At 46.4% G+C, this 23,816-nt stretch overlaps 1 protein-coding gene and 1 pseudogene across 1 annotated transcript in view; one reads left to right on the forward strand and one right to left on the reverse strand.

Annotated features, from left to right (window-relative positions):
- Positions 1 to 1,116: 1,116 nt before the first annotated feature.
- On the reverse strand, positions 1,117 to 3,384 carry LOC122207745 (annotated as a pseudogene).
- A 7,162-nt stretch (positions 3,385 to 10,546) lies between these two features.
- CDH1 (cadherin 1) overlaps positions 10,547 to 23,816 on the forward strand; it is an 81,958-nt gene continuing 68,688 nt past the window's right edge. Inside the window, exons 1-2 of the mRNA XM_042919548.1 lie at positions 10,547 to 10,716; positions 11,596 to 11,710. Of these exons, the coding sequence (XP_042775482.1) occupies positions 10,669 to 10,716; positions 11,596 to 11,710 (163 nt within the window). The 5' untranslated portion in view covers positions 10,547 to 10,668. The remainder of the gene's footprint in view (positions 10,717 to 11,595; positions 11,711 to 23,816) is intronic.

Genomic DNA, 23,816 nt, shown 5'->3' on the forward strand with positions numbered 1-23,816 from the left:
CCAGGTAGGTGCTGCTGTTATCCCCGTTTGTGCAGATGAGAAAATTGAGACCCAAAGAGAGTTTGACTCCTTCAAAGGCTTATAACTAGCCGGTGGAGGAGCAGGATTCAGGCTCAGGCAGTGAGCACCTATCCATGCCAGTTCCATGCTGGGAACCATTTTGTCATACTGGTGTTGGAGCCCGATCACCAGCCTCAAGCCTACTCTGCTATGACCTGGTTGTTCATCTCTCTGGGCCTCAGTCACCTCTTCTGGAAAATGGGTATAATACATTCTGCTCTGTAGGCAGGTTGGAGAACCACATGACCCCCCCCCACCCCCACCAGGGCCCACCCCTCTGGTTTTAGCTCTCATCATTACCCCACCCCACCCCTTGATGCACTGAAGCCCCAGCCTGGCTGAACAATCACCAGCTCCAGCCATGCCCTTACCACCTTCTCCCGGCTGCCCTGGGGTCCGGAATTTCAGGTCAACTTGACAGATCAATCGTTGCTCAATTAAGCAAGGTTTGCCTCTCAGTTAAAATGGTACCTATAAATAAAGCCTGCCCTGACCCTAGCAGCGTAGCATGGAGATTAAGAGGCTTTGGAGGCCAGTGGCCCTGGGTTCAGATTCTAGTTCTATCACTTGTACTGTGTAACCCTGGACAAATCTTGTCAAGCTATCTTCTTGATGATACCACATATTGCAATTACGGACATTTAGCACAATGCCTGGTACATAGTTAGCATTCAATAAATATTTAATAAATAAATGGATAATGTTTACCTGTCTGCATCCCTCATTGCCTCTGAGCTTCTTAGGGCAGGACACATTTAAAAAAAAAATTATTATTATATTATCGTCTCAGTTCAAGTTTAATAGAAATGGCAAAAGATCCAAAGGGATGCCCCACTACCATACAGATCAGTTGGCCTACCCTCGTAGCACAGCTCAGGCCATTCTCTCCAGAGGAAGAAAGGCGGGCCCCCTCAACCCCTGAAGGAAAGGCCTGTCCTGTCTCGTACCACATCTGCACTGAGTCTGAAGTCTTGTGTTTTAAGCATGACAATAATACAAAAGAGATTCTGTTTTCATGGCCCCCCACTGCAGCCCGGCCCTAAAATGAGCCAGTGCTCACTTCTGCTTAGAGAAATGTTTTTTGCTTTTCTGGACATCAGGCTTGATGCTATCACTGCCAAGCTTTCAGCCAGCTGGGCGTACTTCCTCATGCTTGTCAGTAAACTGGACGGCTTGAACCACTCTCAGAGTCTCATCCACAGAAAGGGCGATGGGAAGGTCATTCACGGTGATCTGCCGAAGAATACCTTCATCGTCAATGATAAAGAGGCCCCTAAACGAGATGCCTTCGTTAGCCTTTAAGACTCCATAGTCCTGAGTGATGGTACCTTGGGGTCTGATACCAAGGGAATGTTTGTGGGTCCCAGTCCTCCTTGTTTCTTGGGTGCATGGCTCCCCTTTAGGTGACAGAAATGAGAATCCACAGAGGCACCAATCACTTGGCAATCAAGTTTCTTACATTCTCCTGCCCTGTCACTGAAAGCAATAGTCTCCTTGGGGCACACAAAGGTGAAGTCAAGAGGGTAAAAGAAGAACAAAATGTATTTTCCTTTGTAGTCAGACGGACTGATGTCTTTGAACTGGCCATCTGGCATAACAGCCGTGGCTTTGAAGTTGGGGGCGGGATGCCCAGTTTTGGCATTTCCTCAAGACCTCTTGCTGTCAGCAGCTCTGAGACAGAATGCACCAAAGACCAATCAGGAAGAAGACGCCTTAATTTTTTTAAGTGAACTCTACACCACACATGGGGCTTCATCTCACAACCCCAAGATCAAGAGTTGCATGCTCTACCAACTGAGCCAGCCAGGCACCCCGAGGGCAGGAAACATATTTATTTCTGTGTCCCCAGTGCTGAGCAGAGTACCTGGCACATGGGAGTGCTTCATAAATGTTTGTTGTTTGCCCTAATGTTATGGATCTGAGCAGCCGTCATCTAAGGTGCTAAAACCACAAGGTAAAAAGGCTGCTGGAGAACTTGATAATGGGGGATCGGGTGACACTAACTGAATCTTAGTATTCTAATAGAGCTGACGAATTTCTTGCTTCCAGATATGATGTTGCAGGAAATAGTATCACATATGAAATATTTTGCCTAAAAAAAAAATGAACCTGAATCAAATCAAGCCTCTGGATCTGAGGACTAGTTTGTGTCACATCTAGGATAGAGGTACATGTTACATGACATGGTGAGGATGCATTTGACCAAATACAAAACATAAGACCTCCAACAGGACAAATAATCCAGTGTCTTAAAAAAAAAAAATCAAAATAGAATGGGATTATATCAAATTAGAGAAAAGAGGATCTGTTCATTATCTTTATCTTGATTGTGTTGATGGTTTCACAGCATATGCCAAAACTCATCATCAAATTGTATACTTTAAATATGTACAGTTATATTTCAAAAAGCTAAACAAAAAGGGGTGGGGAGACTGTTATGGAGACTTAAGGGACATAACAGCCCAATGTGAACTGTGACTTTTGCCAGGATCCTGATTCAAATGAACTAATTGTAAAAAAGACATTTATTTTTAATGTTTACTTATTTTTGAGAGAGAGAGACAGAGTGCAAGCCAGGGAGGGGCAGAGAGAGAGAGAGAGAGAGAGAGGGAAACACAGAGTCTGAAAAAGGCTCCAGGCTCTGTGCTGTCAGCACAGTTCAGTGGGGCTTGAACTCACGGACCCCGAGATCATGACCTGAGCTGAAGTCCAACACTTAACCAACTGAGCCACTCCGGTGCCCTCTGTAAAAAAGATATCTTTAAAAATATGGCCTAGCCATTGGATGATATTGAGGAATTATTGTGAATTTTATTAGGCATCATTACATAATGGGATGATAGTCATTCTTTAAAAATGTCTGAGATGTAGACTGAAATATTTATAGGAGAAGTGACATGTTATCTGGGATTTAAAAAAATATTCTGCAAAAATAAAAAAACTTAATGCAGAGGTAGGGGTGCCTGGGTGGCTCTGTCGGTTAAGTGTACGACTCTTGGTTTCAGCTCAGGTCATGATGTCATAGTTCATGAGTTCGAGCCCCCCATTGGGCTCCACGCTGACAGCACAGGAGCCAGCTTGGGATGCTCTCTCTTCCCCCCTCTTTCTGCCTTCCTCCTCTCGTGCTCTCTCTCTCTCTCAAAATAGATAAATAAACTTAAAAAATAAAATAAAATAAAATGCAGAGGTACACTTCTGTTAAAATGGCCAAATGACCCCACCACATGCTGATGACACCCTGGAGCAATAGGAGCCCTCACTGCTGGTGGCATGCAAGCCAGCTTGACAACTTCTTACAAAACTAAACATACTCTTACCATCCATTCCAGCAACTATGCTCCTTGGTATTTATTTACCCAAAGGGCTTGAAAACTTAAATGTACACAAAAACCTGAACACGAATGGTTATAGCAGCCTTATTCATAATTGCCAACACTTGGAAGCAACTAAAATGCCCTTCAGGGGTGAGTGGATAGTTAGATGATGGTACATCCAGACGGTAGAATATTATTCAGTGCCCCCCCCCCCAAAAAAAAAACCAAGCAAACAAGAAGCCACAAAAAGCCATGGAGAAATCTTAAATTATATTAATAAAAGAAGTCATAAATAAATACATACATACATACATACATACATACATACATACATAAATAAAGCCAACTGAAAAGTCTACAAACCTTATGATTCCAACAGTTGGGGAGGGAAAATTTTTCTTTATTCTTCAAAATTCTTCTAGGTGACTTAAGAATAAAATTGACATGAGTCTGATTAACAGAAGGAAAAAAAGCTTAATTACATGCACGTGGAGGCCGAATCATAAAATTGAGACCCAAAGAAATGATCAAGGCATGCAGCTTTTATGCATTTTAAAATTTTAATTCCAATATAATTAACATACCGTATTATGTTAGTTTCAGGTGTACAATTAGTGATTCAACAATTCTACACATTACTCAGTGCTGATCATAACGAGTGTACTCTTAATCCGTCCCCCCCACCTCCCCTCTGGCAACCACTAGTTTGTTCTCTGTAGTTCAGAGTCTGGTTTTTTGTTTGTGTCTTTTTTTTCTTTGTTTGTTTGTGTTGTTTCTTAAATTCCACATGTGAGTGAAATTATAAGGTATTTGTCTTTCTCTGACTTATTCCATTTAGCATTATGCCCTCCAGATACATGTTGTTGCAAATGAAAAGATTTCATTCATTTTAATGGCTGGGTAATATTCTGTTGTGCATATATACCACATCTTCTTTATCCATCTCTCAGTGGACACTTGGAACACTTCCATAATTTGGTTATTGTAGAGCATATATCTTTTTGAATTAATGTTTTCATTTCCTTTGGGTAAATACCCTGTAGTGGAATTACTACATCACATGGTGATTCTATTTTTATTTTTATTTTTTAAAATGTTTATTTATTTACTTAGAGAGAGAGAGCAGGGAAGGGGCAGAGAGAGAGAGGGAGAGAGAAAATCCCAAGCAGACTCCATGCTCAGCTCTGAGTCTGATGTGGAGCTTGATCTCACAATCGGGAGACCAGGAAATCATGACTTGAAGTGAAATCAAGAGTCAGATGCTTAACCAACTGAGCCACCCAGGAGCCCCGATTCTATTTTCAATTTTTTGAGGAAACTCCATACTGTTTTCTACAGAGCTTTTTTTTTCTAAGTTTTTTTTTTTTTAATGTTTATTGGTTTATTTGTTTGTTTGTTTGAGGGAGAGAGCACAAGAGGGGTGGGGGGGTGGGCAGAGAGAGAGGGTGACCGAAGATCAGAAGCAGGCTGTGTGCTGACAGCAGAGAACTCAATGCAGGGCTCAAACTTGTAAACCGTGAGATCCTGACCTGAGCCAAAGACGAACGTTTAACCTACTGAGCCACTCAGGCACCCCTTTTTAAATTTTATTTATTTATTTTAAGCAATCTTTACACCCAGTGTGGGGCTTGAACTCCCAGAGATCAAGAGTCACATGCTCTTCTGACTGAGCCAGCTGGGCATCCCCCACAGAGCTTTCATACATTTTACATGAAGAAATACAATCTGTGAGGAATTGACAGGATAAAGAAAATTTAGGTTGGGAGCTCCAATTTTTTTTTTTTTTTTAACGTTTATTTATTTTTGAGACAGAGAGAGACAGAGCATGAACAGGGGAGGGGCAGAGAGAGAGGGAGACACAGAATCTGAAACGGGCTCCAGGCTCTGAGCTGTCAGCACAGAGCCCGTCGCGGGGCTCGAATCCACGGACCGTGAGATCATGACCTGAGCCGAAGTCAGACGCTGAACCAACTCAGCCACCCAGGCGCCCTGGGAGCTCCAATTAATAAGGAATTCTAAACAGAATTTGGGCTGAGGTAGTAAATGAGTACAACTAACAAGGTTTATTTATATAAGCTTCCCTGGCTCTCACTTCTCTGTGTCTCACCATACGGATGGATGTCTATTTACCTCCTGGTACAGGGAGGGTACCTTTCACATGGGAGATTTATTTCCTACTTTCAGGCAGACAAAGGAGGGTCCAAGTGTCTTTTTTGCACTGGCTATTTCTTAAATAATTTAAAATAATTGATATGCCAAAAGGGCATATGGGGGGGGGGGTTGACTTGTGCCCCCAAACACTTACATGACATTCTGGAAAAGGCAAAACTATGGAGACAGTGAAGAGATCAGTGGTTGACAGGAGTTAGCAGTGAGGCAGGGATGAACAGGCAGGCAGAGCACAGAGGATTTTATTTTGTTTTGTTTTGTTTTGAGCACAGCGGATTTTTAGGGCAGTGAAGTGACTGTGTGACTCTATAATGGGGGATACATGTCGTTATACATTTGTTCAAACGCATAGAATTGTAATGTAAAGTTTGGGTGATTGTAAGTGTCAATGTAGGCTCATCACCTGTAACAAATGTACCACTCCGGTGGGGTGTGTTAGGGGATGCTATGATGTGTCAAGGGGTATTTGGGAAATCTCTGTACTTTGCTCTCAAATCTGCTGTAAACGTAAAACTGCTGTTGGAGCACCTGGGTGGCTCAGTTAGTTAAGCCTCCAACTTTAGCTCAGGTTATGTTCTCACGGTTCATGAGTTCAAGCCCCACTTAGGGCTCTCTGCTGTCAGCATGGAGCCCCTTCTGATACTCTGTCCCCTTCTCTCTCTGATCCTCCCCCTCTTGTGTTCATTCTCTCTCTCAAAAATCAACAAATATTAAAAAAATTTTTTAATTATTAAAACTGCTGTAAAACAGTCTTTTTTTTTTTTTAAAGAGGGGTGAAAGGTGCAACAAGACTTGGTACAACTATAAAGTTTACAAATTAGGAAATTATGAAAATTGCAAAAAATAATGATTGGAGCTAGATGATAGATACGTGGTATTTCATTACACTCTACATGGTACGCAGTACACTACCTTCTTTACTTTGTGTTTGAAATAAAAATGTTTTTTGCAGACGTGAGTGGTTGAGCAGCAAAGGGCAAGGGCCGCACCCCTATCGGTTACCATTATTTTAACAGGAGGCTGAAGATGGATATCCAGTCCCCTCCCATGTGTGCTGGCAGGCAGCCTGGCCCAGCAGAGGTTCCAGGAGCCCCTAAGACAGAGCCTCCTCTCTCCACAGTGCTGGGTGCTTGATCTGGCTGGAATTTATAGGAATTTCAATTTCCCCGGGATTCCTCTCCAGCCAGCGGGGGGTTAAGCTCCTGTCAGAGAGGCTTGGGGAGGGGGTGCCCCTCTCAGTCTGAGTACCAGTATTACCACCGCTTTGCCAGGAGATGAAAGCAACCAGAGTGCCTGAGGAATTAATCATCAGCCTCCCGGCCGATCAGTGGCGAGGACACCCAGGAAATGAAAGTTCATCCAAGTCACACCCTGCAATAAGGAAATCTTATTGCTCTCCCAGTGATGGATGCCCAGTGAACACCGGCGGCAGGGTCTGTCATCCACCTGGAGCGGCTCCAGCAAGGCCTCTGGTCAACATTTCTTTTCACTGTAGATACTCGAAATTCTACCATTAACAGCGGACCGGCCTTCAGAGAGATCTAACTCCAAGATTTTGATTTTTCTTCCCCTCAGTTGAGAAGCTAATGAACGCAGTGGACCTTACCACCTGCACTGACAAGGTTGGATACAATTTCAGAGAGTACATGGCCCTCCCAGAAGCCCATCCACAGACACCAGTTTAAGAACCCTGGGCAGAGTTTACAGCTCCAAAGTTCTCATTCTTTTGAAAGGAGCACACCCTAGAGCCCTCTTTAAAATGCAAATGATCCCTGGGAGGGTTGAAAAGACTAACCAGCCTGTTTGAAAGAGTTTTTCCAAGCTTGGCCAGAGATAGCATAAGAGATTTTAATGCTGGGGTGGGGAGGCTGCACAGGGGCTCACAGTTTTGCCTAGCACTGGGAAGGGAATGTAGTGAGCCAAGAGTGCTGATAGCTAACTTTATAGAGCACTTACAAGAATCTTGTGAATTAAGTGCTACCAGCATCCCCATTTTATGGATGAGGAAGCTGAGACTAGAAAAGTTCAAATGACAAGGCTATGCAGTTAGTGGCCGAGGGGGAATTTGAGGCCTCCATCAGCCTAAGATCAAAGGCCATCCTTTTCTGATGGAAGAGGAAACAGGCAATTCACTGAGGGCCACAGTCACTCAGTGCTCCACTTCCAACCCCCATGTGTCCCCTCCTCACTCCAATAAGCTGAGAGCGGGCAGTGCTTCACGACCGTTCCCTGGAGTTTGAAGGACTTGCTGAGAAGTCTGAAGAGAGCATCATGCTGACCTGTCTTCACTGCCCCTAATTGTTTTCTAAAATCCTTTTTATTGAATTATCAGAGTGTAATGGAAGAGTCGATGAGAGTCGCTTCAGAGTTACAAGGCCAGGGCCTGCTGGGTGGAGAAAAGCAAAGCCCTAAAGGCTCCCTGGGCTGAGCAATGGTATAAAATATGTATTTTTACATAACTGGGAGAAAAAAAAAGAAACGGACAAGCCACCCCGTGGGGGAAACGCCTCTTTCCGTATTTCCATTATCTTGTGTAATGCACAGTCGGGCAGGAGCCGCAGTGGGAAAGGAAATACTGGAGCCTTTTCCCTATGAGCCTCCTGGTGGGTTAAGAGGCAGAGAGAGCCAAGATGCAGAAATCCAAATGGCCTGGGCCGGTGCTCAGAAACCCATTAAAACTGTGGGGACAGGTGAGGAAACCCATTACAACTGAGGGGCCGGGTGGGGGAGGGGAGCTGGGCTGATTCCAAAGATCGCCTTGGTTGGCAACAATACCTCTCCTCTGGGCTGAGAAAGTAGCCTCGGCGAGCTCAGATTCACCTTTAGGTCTGCATGAGGTATTCTAAACGGGGCCTCCCCAGTGAGGAAGGGGGACACGGGGTGATCCCTCCTAAAGAACAACCACCACACCAAACATTTACCAAGCAGTTGCTACCTGGTGCCAAGTATTCCCTAGTGATTTTCCTGCATGGCTTCCATCGACCCATTTATACAGATGAGAGCATCGAGTTGCCCAAAGTCCTACAGCTGGTGAGCGGCTGACTCCACACTGTTTTGTAGTTCTGACCGTGCTTAGGAGGGTGAAGGGAAACATAGTCCTTGTCAGGGTAGCCAAAGCACACTGACACGGCTGGCCTCTGGCAGCCGGACAGGGAAGCTATCTGACCCAACGTTTGCATGTCTGTTCTCTTTTTTACCCTAAAATTATTTCACTAAGGACAGAATTCTCTAGAGAAGGCAGTGGTGGCAAGAGCGTGGTGTTAAGAGCCCCAATCTAGGGATCTGGAGATCTCAGGTACTAGTCTTGGCTTTGATGTTAACTTGCTATGGGACATTGAAAGTTATTTGCAGAGGTGTCTGGGTGGCTCAGTTGCTTAAGTGTCCAACTACAGCTCAAGTTATGATCTTGAAGTTCACGAGCCAGAGCCCTGCCTTGGGCTTTGTGCTGACAGCTCTGAGCCTGGAGCCTGCTTTGGATTCTGGATCTCTCTCTGTCTCTCTGCCCCTCCCCGGCTCACACTCTTGTCTCTCTCTTTCTCAAAAATAAATAAACATTAAAAAAAAAAGAAAGTTATTTGCAAATAACAGGCTTGGATGATCTTTAAAGGGTCTCTTCCAGGTCAACATTAAAAGACAGATTGAGGGGCACCTGAGTGGCTCACTTGGTTAGGCGTGCGACTCTTGATTTTGGCTCAGGTCAGGATCTCCAGCTTTGTGAGAGCACATAGGGCTATGTGCTGACAGCTCAGAGCCTGCTTAGGATTCTCTCTCCCTCTCTCTCTGCCCCTCCAACCACTCACACTCTCTCTTTCTTTACCTCTCTCAAAATAAACATTAAAAAAAAAAAAAAAAAGGACAGATTGAAAACTCCAGCTCTAGCTCCAAGACAATCTGGGGTCTACACGCGGTGAAGCTGATAGAAAGAAGGGTCCTGGAATCAGAGCACCTCCCTCACCTCCTTGCCTCCAAATGTTTATGCCTCAGTTGCTTAGCAAATGAGAATAATAAAAGCTCTTGGGCTGTTTTGGAGATGATATTAAGTGAGAGGGTCAATGTTAAATGCTTGGCATAGAGCCTGGCTCAGTACCTTTCAATGCTCTGCACCTATTGTTGCTATTGTTATCCTTATCCTTCACATCTGTATAGAGCTTTTATGGTGCAGGAAACATTGGTCTTATTTATTTGTTTGTTTATTTATTTATTTATTTATTTGCGAGAGAGACAGAGACAGCACGACTTGGGGAGGGGCAGAGAGAGAGAGAGAATCCCAAGCAGGCTCAGCACTGTCAGGGCAGAACCCCATGCGGGGCTGGAACTCACAAAACTGTGAGATCATGACCTGAGCCCAAACCAAGAGCCGACAGAGCCACCCAGTTGCCCCTTATTTATTTATTTTCATTTATTTATTTATTTATTTATTTATTTATTTATTTTTAAGTAGGCTCCATGCCCAATGTGGGATTTGAGGGCACGACCTTGAGATCAAGATGTTCTACCGAGGGAGCCAGCCAGGCGCCCCAAAACATTGGTCTTATTAATTGGTTGGCAACCTCACAACAACATAGGGAGGATTTTGTGATTATTATTCCCATTTGGAGGGTCGAGAAACTGAGACTTGAAAGGTAGGTCCTGCCCAGTGGATTGATTTGTACACTCACGAACCTGTGGAGATCTGCAGTTAAGAAGACAGGCCCCGATAAAGAGAGAAGTCCTTTCTGCCCCCAGGTGTTAGTGAGCCACCGCGCGGCTGGGAGGGAACTTGGTGGAAACAGGAATCCTGGAGCCCCTATTCCCTACCCGGACTAGCAATCCATCGCTGGCCAGCCGGTCACCCGGTCGGCTGGAGGCTGCGAGGCGGGGTCAGGGGCGGGCCTACCGCCCCCAGCCCGCGGGGAAAGCCGAGACCCAGCCGCGCCGCTCATTGGCTGCGGTTCGCAGGTGTACCCTCAGCCAATCAGCGCTGCGGGGGGCGGCGCCTTCCAGGCTCACCTGGCGGCCGCGACTCTGCCCGGCTCAGTGGCGTCGGGAACCGCAGAGCACCTGTGGTTTCGCGGAAGTCCTGCCGTACTCTAGCCCGGCCAAGCTCCGCGGGACCCAGCCCGACCCGACCTCTGCCCGGCCCGCCATGGGCCCTCCGTCCCGTAGTGTCTCCGCGCTCCTGCTGCTGCTACAGGTACGTCGCGTCCCTTGGTTTTGCGGGGGACGCCTTCCGGCCCCACCATCACGCGCCCGGCCCCGTTCCTCTCTCTCCTCTCGTCCCCTCTTCTTCCAAGAAAGTTTAGGTCCAGGAATGGCCTGGAAGCTGCGCCGCGCTCTGGGCTCCACGGAGGTGGGAGTGGGAGCGGGTGCGGGTGGAGGGCGCGTGGCTTTGCCCTCTCGCGCAAATACTAGAGGTGGGGGGCGAGCCTCGCTGCGGGCTCTGGGGACTCCGAGCTGGCGGCGGTAGAGGCTGGGGGCGGGCATTGGGGGGCGTGGTGCAGGGTGGGGGCCGGGGTACAGAAAAGGGGAGTCCCGCTGCAAGTCGGGGGAGCCAGGAGTAGTGGAGATGACCCCTGAGGTAAGGAAAGGGAAGTCAACAGAAATAAAAGCACTTGCCTGTAAAGAAAGGCTCGTAAACAGGTATGGGGCGCCGTGGTTAATAAAGGGCTCAAAAGGTGTTGGGGCGCCCCTCGGTGTGAGGAACTAGACTTAGGAGTGGGGGTGTTCCCAGCATAAGGAAAGTGAAGTGGGGAACAGTAAAGTTGCGTCTATTGAAACTAAAAAGGAGAATGCAAAGAAAGGAGTGGTTGGTCGGGAGGAGGTTGACCCAGCAGCCCCCCTCTCCCGGGAGTACCGGGGAGCTTGGCGGCAGCAAGTTTCGGAATGAAAGAGTTTGGCGTGGCTGCCTGCCCTGGGGGTTGGGGGTGAGGGTGGATCCCTCCCACAGGCCGACGCTGGGAGCAAGGGAGGGGCGGCGCGGTTGGTTTCGGTGTGGGCAGGAGGCGACCCCTCCTCCCCGGGGGGAATCCCCCTCCCCCGATCACCCTGGTTCCATACCTTTCCCCTACTTCAGGTCACATTAGGGCTCTGCCAGGAGCCCGAGCCCTGCCGTCCTGGCTTTGGCGCCGACAGCTACACGTTCACCGTGCCCCGTCGACATTTGGAGAGAGGCCGAGTCCTGGGCAGAGGTGAGGACGTACTGCTGGGGTTCTGAGCTGGGTGCGGTGGGAGTGGGAAGGGTCCGAGAAATTGCTCCCACGGCTCTGGGCTGGACTGCGCAAACCCTTTTTTCCTGGCTCAAATGGCACCCCTTTGGAATTTACACAGATGTAACGATCTAAACTTTTACTGTGGTTGAGAGAGCTATGGTATTGGTAATTATGTTGGGGGGGGGGCATTTTTTTAGAGGCCTTTAATGTGTCTCAAATTGTCCTGACCACTTGAGAGTCTGTCATTTCAGGCTGCTAAAACCTGATGTGTGGGATGAGGGGCGGCAGTAATTCCCGTTTTGCAGATGAGCAAACGGAGGCTCAGAGGGTGGAGTCCACTTGCCCCAGGTCTGCCAAGCAGGAATTTGAACTAGGACTGATTCCCAGGCCCCATTCTGCACCATCTCTGGGATGACTGAGGTGCCAAGGGTTGTGGCATTTGCTCAAAGAGATGAAAACATTTTGATACAGTTACTATTCCCCCAATGAATAATGGTTTAAAGAAAAAAAAAACCAGTAGCTGTGACTCAGGAATGAAAACACACACAATGTACTTCTGGGCCTTATCACTGTGATAATCAGGATTCTAGAGTTAGCTTTATTTCACTGTTGCCCAGAAATGAGAGAGCAAGGGAAGCTTGGTTTCTCTTCTGGTTTCATTGATTCCCAGATGCTTATTTCCTACCAGACGATTTCTTCCTCTTGATTTCAGTTGATTGGGCAAGTATCGTAAGTATAAAAGAGACACTTTTTAAAATGAGAAATCACCCACAATTCCCTGAGGAAATTCACTGCGTTTATTCTTCCAGTCTTTGGCCACATGAAAACTTGAGCAATCACGCTGTTGTGTGAAAATTGTTTGAATTTTGGAAGTTGTTCCAATAGTGGGCGGCATTCCCTCCCGCCCTCCCCCCCCACCCAAACAGAGAAACTGCAGCTCCATTGATTAAACATACTTTGTTTTCTGAGGCCTGCCTGTGTTGTGTGGAGCTTTCTATGAAGTGAGAAAGGAAGTGTCTGATTTTGCAGTGGGTCCACCATTAGTCGATGGTTGACAGCTTGCCCAGCCCTGTGCTGGGTAACTCAGGAATGAATTGAAGAGATATGGAGACACTCCAGCCTGCTGTTGGTATTTCACGTTCCAGCAGATTATGGAGAATGCCCCAGGACCCGCTTAGAGGGCACTGTGGGACATGGGCATTCAGGTGCCAAAGAATGTGGGTGGTGTGGGATGTTTTGATGAGTATCAGTTGGCAGTGAGGGCTGCTGGCTTCTTGGAGGAGGCAAAGTTGACCCGGCCTTGAAGATTGGGGCAGGAGTTAGAAATTGGGGGTGTGCCTGTGTATATGGGGGTGTTCCAAGACAAGCGCCGGTCACTTTGTTTTCCCGGACCAAGGCTTTTGGTAAGTCCAGATGTGAGTTAGTCTGCTTTTATCACTCCTGCACCCCTCTTCCCCAGACAAGCTCTTGGTCCGACCAAGAATATTATTGCATAATAATATACATATTACCATTATTATTAATAGCAGCCTATTCCTTTTGAACCAGACTCTGGAGCAAGTGCTCAATTTTATCCCACTTAATATTCCCAAGAACTGGGGCACCTAGGTGGTTCAGTCGGTTAAGCGTCTGACTTTGGCTCAGGTCATGATTCCCTAGTTTGTGGGTTTGAGCCTCCCATCCAGCTCTGTGCTGTCAGTGTGGAGCCTGCTCTCCCTCTCTGCCCCTCCCCCACTTGCACTCTTGCTCTCAAAAATAAACATTAAAAAATATGTATATCTATTCCCAAGAATCTTATGAGGGTAGGCACTGTTATTTCTATTTTGCAGGGGAGGAAATTGAAACGTAAAGCAATTTAGTAATCTGTTCAGAGATCCACAGCTGGTCTTTGTCCTGTTCTCTCCCCCTCTCAATAATTTCAAAAAAAGAGGTGTTTGGAGAATTAGTGTCCATTGTGCAGTAAACGTTGTCTTCCCTGTGTGCCTGAGAGAGCAGAGGTGTTGATATAGCAGGACCCCGAGAACAGGAGGAGGTGGTGATGGAGATGGGTCACAACAGGTGGGAAGTGGAGGGAGGCCTGTGGTGGTGAGCTTGGTGGGAGAGGCAGCTTCTGAAAGCCGCTTGTGTGGCTGGGTTCAGTGTCCTTTATGTCCAAGAGACATCCCATCAGCAGATTTTCTGACATTTCACCGTTTAGACCTTCCTCCGAGTCCAGTGTGGAATTACCCCAGGACGGAAGTGCCCTTCTGGTAAAATCACACATGTGACCTTAGAAGACTGGCTTTGTGACTTAAAAGGCAGTTAGGATTTAGGGTGGTGGCCTCACTCTCTTTGGACCCTCCAGGGAAGTGGAAGGATGTGACATTAGCACCAGGTTTAAATATTCGCTTCAAGGGAGTTTGAAAATAAGGAACCTGTTACTTTTTGTCCACCGTTTGCCATAGGGTGTCACGAATAGGGTTTGACCGAACTCAGGGGACCCTGGAGTGGTTTGCTGGGGCGATTGTTGTGCTCTGTGAGATGGACGACCCCACGGCCTCGGCCTTGAATCTATGTCTTTGGTAACTCTCCAGGTTCTAGAATGGAGAATGATTTAAAAAAAAACAACTTTAAACTGGTTCTCTAGAGTTTGAGAATTTTTCTTTTTTCTGGCATAAACTGGTTTGAGAAACCCCGGCTATTTCATATTGCCTTCAGCTTTAAGTTGATTGAGGGGTGAGCTGCAAAAAGCAGACAGGCTTGGAAACCAATGGCTTCTTGCTTTGCTTCACCACCTGGTTTCAGGTGTACAGGGCTTCTGTTTTGGGTTTGAGCTCTGGCTCCTTGATGGATTGACCTAGCTCACAAGCACCCACTTGTGTGGATTAAATACATCCATTTCCCCCTTTCTAAAAGATGTGCTGAAAGGTGGTAGAAACAGGGTGCAGGCCTCCTAATTAAACTGGGCTTAAAAAAAAACAAATACAGAAACCTGCTTTGGGAATCTCCTTACATCATCAGACACCCACTCCCCTGTCCCTCAAACTCACTCACTTCATGATTACTCACATCTGTGACAAGGGTTAATGTCAAGCTCACCGGGGAAGGAGATCTGGGTCCTCCCAGGTCCTGGGCCCTGCAAGGCTATGTAAGGAAGTCTGGCTGCTGCTCCCCCTGGGGCCTGCCTGCCGGACCTGTCCTGCCTCTGCCAGATGGTTATGGAAATCCCTGTTTGCTCTCTGGAGCTTTTTATTGGGTGAGACTTTTCTTCCGAAATGCTCACCTTGGTGTCTGTTACACATTCCCTTCCAAGTGTAACCCCAGATAAGCCAGACGCTGAAGCAATCACCTCTCACATCTCCCAGGAGCTGCCAAAATCCTAAAATCCCCGAGAGGCACCTGTCACAATTCAGACTTTGAGTTTCTACTCTGCCTCAACTCCCATCTCTTTTTAGGGCTTTAGGCCTTCAAGGAGGGGAATGAAGTCTGTATGGCTGGTCAGGAGAGTTTGTGAGTAAGCACATCAAAGGTCCAGGTTTGCATTTCAGCTCCTAGCTGTGTGACATTGGGTAAAACACTTTATTTGATTGGGTCTCGGTTTCCCCACCTGTGAAATGGGGGGGGTGGGTAGTAGTACTTATCGGTTTGTTGTGAGGATTAAAAGGCATGTTTGTTTTAATTTGGCTAGCCAACAAGTAAGAGTGCCAGCACTGGGCTAGACTCTGGGGTTACAGTAATTAATAAAGCAGATCTGGGCTGAACATAAAGAAGAGAGATGATGTAAAGAAACAGGAAATATTAAATGGTGCCTCATATTCTTAGCATAGAGTAGGCACTCAAATATTATTTTGAAGAAATGAATGAATGTTTATTACCCCTCATATATTGGCTTATTTTTTTCCCCCTCTCAAATTCTTTGGCCTCAGGCCCGTCCTAGATCTAAATGGACCAGAAGAGTTGTCAGTTAGAACCTTCTAAGATGCACGTGAACACTGCACACCCAGTCTGTGCTTCTAGAAGCTGGGCTACCCCATAAGTGTGTCCCAGGATTACAGCATGCTGAGTGCTTCCTTCTGAATGCCAGAGGGCAGAGGCGGGAGCCCTCAAACCTGAATCTGGAAGGGGAAAGGCAGCCATTTTTAAGTGTTTTTCATCTTTGGTCAATTGAAAGAAATTCCTGTGGTGGCCTTTCGTCCTTTCTCTGCCTCTCTCTCTTGCTACTTGAACTTTATCTTTCATACACTTGAGCTCATGCTTGCTGCTGTCCAGAGGGCTTTAGCCACCTTGTTTTTGCACATTTCCTCTTCGCCTTCCTTCCTCTTCCTTCCTCTTCCTTCCTCTTCCTTCCTCTTCATCTAATCCTCCACCCCCCCTGCCAAGGCTCTGGTGGCGTATTTCCATCATTTAGAAGGTTCTTGAGTCACTCTGCCTAGATTGAAACCCAGGGAATGTCCCTTGCTACCTGAGGGGAGGTCAGCCAAGGACCTTATCCTCTAAGCCTTAGTTTCCTCATCTGTAAAGTGGGCCTAACAGTACCAAGTGCTCAATGAATACTAAATATTAAAGCCCCAAAGTATTTGGTGCCTTCTGCTTGTGTCTCTCCCATGTGTTTTACCTGTGGTTCAGAACTTTTCCCTGTGCTCCTTCCCACCCCATAAACCAGCCAAACCAGTTTCCTCACTCTCCCCGCTTCTGTGTTAAAGCAAACACTGCTCTGCAAACAGTGACAGACCAAAGTGCCCTTTGCTAGGAGAGGGAATTTGGTGACAGTCTTCTTGTTTGCCTCTGCCAGCAGACTCCACGGTGGGGCTGCCTGTGGACCTGCTTGTGAATATTGTTTGCAGATGGAGTGGGAGGGGTGGGGCAAGGAGTAGCTGGGGGTGGGAAAACAAGATGACCCTGAACTTGTCAGCTTCTGCCTGGTTTTTAAAATTATTTCATGGGACGCCTGGCTGGCTCAATCAGTAGAGTACGGAGGTAGACTTTTGATCTCGGGGTTGTAAGTGGGTTTTTGTTTGTTTATTTATTTTGAGAGAGAGAGAAAGAGGAAAGAGAGAGAGAGAGACAGGAGAGAGAGAGAATACGAGCAAGCACTCTCACCATCGGGAGATCACAACCTGAGCTGAAACCGAGAGTCAAATGCTCGTTCGACAAAGGTGCCCTTTTGGGTTGTAAGTTTGAGCCCCACGTTGGGTGTAAAGATTACTTAAACTCTTTAAAAAATTTAAATTATTTTATAATACACATGCTGTAGAATACTGTGTGTTTTCCCATTGCCAAAAATGCTCCGCCCTAGCTCCTGAGAGTGTGGGTTGCCTGCATGGCTTCGTGTGGGATCACCTGGAACACTTCAAAGACGCACGTTTGCCCTCCTGCACATCACTGAACTACAGTTTCTGAGAGTGGAGATCTGGACATGGTAGTTTTTAAAGCTCCCCAGGTGTCTGCTGCCACCAGATTTGTTGTCCTGGACGACTCCAGTAGCTAGGTCACAATGTTTGATGAGTAAATACCTGGTGCCAGCGGGGTATGAACATCTCGTTCAGCCTGAGGCCAGGGATCCAAGGGCACCCTTGATCTGGAAGGGATAAGGCTGGTCCTTCTGCCATGCTGGCAAAGGAGTGCTCTGTGGGTGTGGGGTGGGGCACATGGGGTGGGAATGGGGGACCCAGAGAAGTAGCTGCCTCCCCACCATACACCTATTGCTTGGGGCACTGACTTAAGACCCAGCCTTCGATCTCAGGGAGATTCCAGAAATCTCTGAGACCCTTGCAGGGGGTAATTTCAGTACATTCTGAGAAGGTCTCTGCGGTGGGAAAATGTTCAGAGGATTCATTGAGCGCTCAGTTTTACCTGCTGGGCTTTGGTGAGTGATAAGGCTCCAGCCAGCCAGAGGTGAACAGACTCTCCAGGTATGGGAAACGGGGTGCCCAAAGGCATGGCGGAGCATGAAGGAGTCAGGCTGGGGCTGTGCTTGCAGGAGATGGTCCCAGGAAGAGAGTGCCTAGGTGTAGACCACAACCAGGCTATCGCAGGGCCTTGGACTTTAGTCTGCAGGTAATAGAGGGTTTACTTTGCTGTTTAAGAAATCTCTATGCCCAATGTGGGGCTTGGGTGCATGACTGTGAGATCAAGAGTCGCATGCTCCACCAACGGAGCCAGCCAGGGGCCACGGGTTTTCTCTTTCTATTCTTTTTTTTTTCCTTTCATTCCTTCCTTTTCTTTTAGTAGAAATCTTTCACTTGGTTAAAAATATATAGTAAAAAAAAAAAAATATATATATATATATATAATATATATATATTATTATATATATATGTGTGTGTGTGTGTGTGTGTGTGTGTGTGTGTATTGCCAACAGTGAAAAAGTCTCCTTCCCACCCCGACCCAGGAAGTGGCAGAGCTGGGGCTCCAGTCCTGCCCTTGAATCTTCTAAAACTTGTGCCCTCATTGTGCCCCTCATCTGTCTTGTTGTCAAATTGCATCTCCAGTGGAAGCTGAGTCCCCTTTCTGAGGGAAAGGAATTCCCGCCTTCTCCTTGGAAAAGATGTCTTTATACCTTTTGTGTCTCACTGATTTTAACTGTGATGCTGGAATTCATCCTCTTTTGCTTTTGAAGGGCCTCTTTTGTCTTATATGTGTGGGTAACTTCCAGCCTGTTTGCCTGTTACCTTCACTTCCAAATAAATGCTAGCTGAACTGCACTTCTTTCTTTCTTTCTTTCTTTTTCTATCTATCTATCTATCTATCTATCTAATCTGTGAGAGACAGAGTGTGAGCAGGGAAGGAGCAGAGAGAGAGGGAGACACAGAATCTGAAGCAGGATCCAGGCTCTGAGCTATTAGCACAGAGCCCGATGCGGGGCTCGAACCCACGAACGATGAGATCATGACCTGAGCTAAAGTCAGACCCTTAACTGAGCCACCCAGGCATCCATGAACCTCACTTCTTTTACTCTGTCTTCAACTTTCTGGGTCCCTGAAAATGCAATTCTATTGGCATTCAGAATTAGAGCTTGGGAGGGAAACTGTAGTATAATGAGGTTCCAACTGGGACTTAAAAAAATATTTTTTTAATGTTTATTTTTGAGAGAGAGAGAGAGAAAAACAGTGTGACTAGGAGAGGGGCAGAGAGAGAGGGAGACACAGAATCTGAAGCAGGCTCCAGGCTCTGAGCTGTCAGCACAGAGCCCGATGTGGGGCTCGAATCCACTAATCCCAAGATCACAACATGAGCTGAAGTCAGAATGCTTAACCAACTGAGCCACCCAAGTGTTCCCTCCCCCACCAAACTGGGACTTTTTCAAGGTGCAGGAGAGATCTGGGCCTGGATCCCTGTGAGCTCAGGCATTACTGCTGAAATCTAATGGGGCCTGTCTGGAAAGGTTGAACCTGTTCACCATGAGCAAAATCATAAACGGTGGCCAGCACAGGCCCCCGTGGGATAATTGGCCAAGGCCTAGATAATAATTAGTGGGCCTTGTAATTAGGAAAACGTGTAACAAGCCGAAATCCTTTCAGATTTATGGTACCTGGGCAAGTTGAAGGCTATGGAGAACACCTGTTTCTGTGGTTTGGCATTCAGACATACTTCTACACCTTCTCTGTTCCCAGGAGAGTTCTGAAGGCTGTTGTAGAGCATCTTAGGTCATTCTCCTCTACCCCTTCCCCAGCAGTCTTTTCTCCATCCAGCAGCCACCAGTGATGGTTTTTAAAATTTGAGGAGTTCCTGGGTAGCTCTGTCAGTTAAGTGTTCAACTCTTGATCTCAGCTCAGGTCTTGATCTCAGGATTATGAGTTCAAGCCCTTTGTTGGGCTCTGTGCTGGGCATGAAGCCTACTGAAAGGAAGAAAGAAAGAAAATTTAAGTTAATACAAATAGTGAATAGTGTATTGCATGCCTGAAATCAATAAAATGTCTGTCAAATATACTTAAGAAAAATTAACTTAAAAATCAGAGTTGGCCAGTGGTTCCTCATTTCACAGAGAATGTAAGTCACAGTCCTTTCTATGACATGTAAGGCCTCCGTGATCTGCCCCCCACCCCCAAACACTTCCCCTACCCCTTACTTCTTGCTATCAATTCTTCCTGACTCTACCTAGAAACACACCAGACACACTTGTACCCCTGGGCCTTTGCACTGGCTATTGCTGCTGTCAATGATACTTTTCTGATATCTGCATGGCTCACTCATTTACTTTATTTTTAAGTAAGTTGTATGCCTAACGTAGGGCTTGAACTCACGACCCCAAGATCAAGAGTCACATACTCTACTGATTGAGCCATCCAGGTGTCTCTCATGGCTCACTCATTTAGGTCCATGTTTTTGCTTACATGTCACCCTCTCAGTGAAGCCTTTCTTGAGCCTCTATTTAAGGTAGTTACTCCTTCTTGCACTCCCCTTCCTTTTTTGCTTTATTTTCCTCTGTAGCACTTTTCACCATCTAGCATGCTATGTATTCCACTTATTTCTCCTGTCCATTTTCTTAAAAAAATTTTTTTTAATGTTTATTAGTTTTTAGAGAGAGAAAGACAGAATATTAGTGGGGGAGGGGCAGAGAGAGAGAGGGAGACACAGATTCTGAAGCAGGCTCCAGGCTCCAAGCTGTCAGCACAGAGCTTGACATGGGGCTCGAACTCACCAACTGTGAGATCATGACCTGAGCTGAAGGTGGACACTAACCAACTGAGCCACCCAGGAGGCCAGGGAATTTCATCTTGTATATTTTACTGGCTGTTTTGTGTCTAGAGCAGTGCCTGGCATATAATAGGTGCTCAACAGGTATTTGTTGAATGAATAAATGAGGTTTCAGAGTGTGTGTGTGTGTATGTATAGACCTATATATTTTTTGTATTTAGGAGATATCCCAGGGTGGTTTTTGTATTTAAGAAAAGCTAGAACTTTGTCAGTGTGAGCCATAGAAGGACATGAGGAGGAGGGGACGTTCACAGGGCATGTGTCTCAGCTTGGCCCTCTCCAGCTTCTCGGAGCCCTGCACACCTCTGGTGTAACCTTACCTAATTGTCTTGTCACAAAACAGCTTGCAGTCTAGTCTAAAGGTCAGAGGAACCATTTCTGCCCACACTTCTTGGTGTAAGGAAGCACCAGATCAAAATCTAAACAGATACCTGAGCCAGCCAGGGCCATCTGTTGGGTTTCCTATTGTCTGGGTAACACCTACCTTGAGGAAGACTCCCAGACGCACCCAACACCTTCCTGGGTATCTGCAGCATCCTTCAAGGCCATTAATTGTTCAAGACCTGGTATCCATTCTTCCAGATGTTGGCAATGCACAGAAGCCTGGAAGGAATTTGCTGTGAGATGCAAAAAACTCCCAAGACAAAAATTTAAAGCCGACTTAATTAGCAGCTCATGGCCAAGAGAGAAATCTCACAACTCCAAAGTCCATCTGATTGATGAGTATTGAGAAGGTACTATACGGCAATTTATGTAAGATACATTACCCTGCCTTCAGGAAGGTAACTACCTAATGGGCAAAGTTGCCAGATTTAGCAAATAAAAATACAGACACTTATTTATATTTGAATTTCAGATACACAGTGATTAATTTTTTATTAGTATGTCCCATGCAATAGTTGAGACATACTTACCAAAAAAATCATTATTGGAGCACCTAGGTGGCTCACTTGGTCAGTTAAGTGACTGACTCTTGATTTTGGCTCAGGTCACGATCTCCTGGATCTCACCTGGCCATGAGTTTGGCTCTGCGCTGTCAGCATGGAGCTCGCTTGGGATTCTCTCCCTTTCTCTCTCTATGCCCTTCCACCACTTGCACGCACACGCATGCTCTCTGTCTCTCAGAAAGAATCATTATTGTTTCAACCTGCATTCCCGTAAACAGCATTGCTTCCATATGCTGTCTCTCCCCTTCAGACCTCACAACAACCAGTGAGAAGTGACTGTCGTGGCTCTGAGAGGCTGTAAGATAGTGCAGCTCATGCCGACAGGAAACTGGAGAGCCTGGAGGTATGTGCTGGTGGCTTTTGGACTCCAGAGCACAGCAAAGCCCGTGCCCCTCACGGCAGGAAAAGACAGCCAACCAGATGGTCTGCGATTGACCAAGTGAAGGGGACGGGTAACTCCTGCTCTCAAGGTCTCAGGGGGAGGGAAATCCTTCTAGATGAGCATCCTCTGTCTGATCACTGAACACATTTGTGTGGACCACCTGCCGACACTAGTACTGTGCTTTCTAGGCACCGAGGCTATAACGGGACAAAACAGACAAAAATCCTTGCCCCCTTGCCCCTTCCCTTCTAATCAGAGGAGGCGGGAGAAGGCAATGTGGTGATCTGCAGAAGGAGAAAAATACAGCAGGAAAGGGGATAGAAAGAACTGTGTGTGGTGGAGTGGAGGCATTTGGGGGAATCATCACTAAGAACCGTATTTACTTAAAGACCTGAGGAGGTGAGGTGCTCAATAGATGTTAGAATTGGACTGTGTCTTTGAAGGAATTGGACTTGCCACATTCTTTTAAGCCCAAATTGGTGCCATTTAAAGACTATTCTCTTAAAAATAAAATAGAGATTATTCTCTTTATAAGGTACAAACTCCCAATTATTAAGACACGGGATACACTGTATAGCATAGGGAATACAGTTAACAGTAGCGAACACCTTTATGTGGTGGCAGATGGTAGCTGGATTTATCTGGTGATCTCTTTGTAATGTGTATAAACGTGGATCACTATGTTGCACACCTGAAATTAATACATTGTAGGCTGGCTACACCTCAGAGGAGGAAAAAAGCCTATTCTTTGGGCAGGTATTTTTTTTTAGAGGAATAATCCTGAGAGCTAACGTCTCCTTTAAAAGGTATCAGATTCAAACCAGGATCTAATGTGCTTTCCAAGCCACCCGCCCTTTGGCGTGTTGCCCAAGAGGCATATGGCTTTAAGTCTGGTTTTCTTAACCTCCTCATGGAGGAGGGATGGGATTGTCCTGTAAGCATCATGATTCTTGGGCATATTTTGGTGTGTTGGGGGGTGGGGGGTTGAGTTACATGTATCCTGGTGTCCCAGGACCTCTTTGGTCGGAATGAAGTATGAGGACTTTCAAAGACTGCAAACTTCCTCCTCCTCAAATTCTTCATCACACTTGTGTGGGAGTGTTTGAAAAGGGAACAAGATGACCAAGTTGTTTGTGGGAAAAGTTGTGCCTTTTTTGTAGGAAACGTCATCCCTTGAGTCAGCCATGGGACAATAGCCTGAGCTCTTATTGACAGGTGGGGTGGAGCGCTGAATCACCAGCTGAGAGGCCTCCCCTGGTGAGGTTATCAGGATCAGGTTGAATCCACTCTGACCTCATATTCACAGTAACAGGTACTTTAGGTGACTGCTCTTAGTCATAAGTCCCAGGATACTGGCCCTAAGATCTCTTTCCTCTTTGCCAGAAGCCTGGAGTTTGCAGAAATGACAGGGCTCAGCAGCTGCTTGGTGGAGTTCACGTGGCCGATTTCATTAGCACCTCCGCTCCTGGGCTTATAATGACTAAACTTTCTGGAGAAATTAGAATTTGTGGGTGTACTTCCTGTACCTTCTGATTTAAGTCTGCGTTGGTAAAGAAATGCTCTTGTATGCCTTGCAGATGGATGTTTCAGAGCTTGTCATTAAAATCTTTGAATTGGAAACTTTTCATGTAAATTGTGCTGATTTTTCTTTGGACTTTAGTTGTAATTTCTCTCTCTCTTTTTTCCTTCCTCCTTTCTGCTAATCCTCTCACCCAAACCATGGGAGTACTTAAAAACTTCGGGAATGAAATACCTGGGAGGTGGCTCAACTCAGGAAACTTTACCAGGTGTGAGGTTGCACTCCCAATTTCAACAGATTTGATGTCAACGTTGTGCCTTTAATCTTTAGCGCTTATTTATTTCTTTTTTATCCTGTAAAGTGAAGGAAAGAGTCTCCTTGAGCTCCCTCAGCGAGTAAAGATGAATTGGGGAGAGCAGTAGGAGGAGCAGAATTGTCTGAGTTCAAATTCCGACTCTTACTTGCCATGTGACCTTGCGCAATTTACTTAACCTTTCTGTGCCTAGTCCTCTCCCCTTTAAAAAGGGGATAAATTGTAGTTCCTGACTTACAGGGTTGAGA

This window comes from Panthera leo, chromosome E2, assembly GCF_018350215.1.
Source record: "Panthera leo isolate Ple1 chromosome E2, P.leo_Ple1_pat1.1, whole genome shotgun sequence".
NCBI classification, from domain to species: domain Eukaryota; kingdom Metazoa; phylum Chordata; class Mammalia; order Carnivora; family Felidae; genus Panthera; species Panthera leo.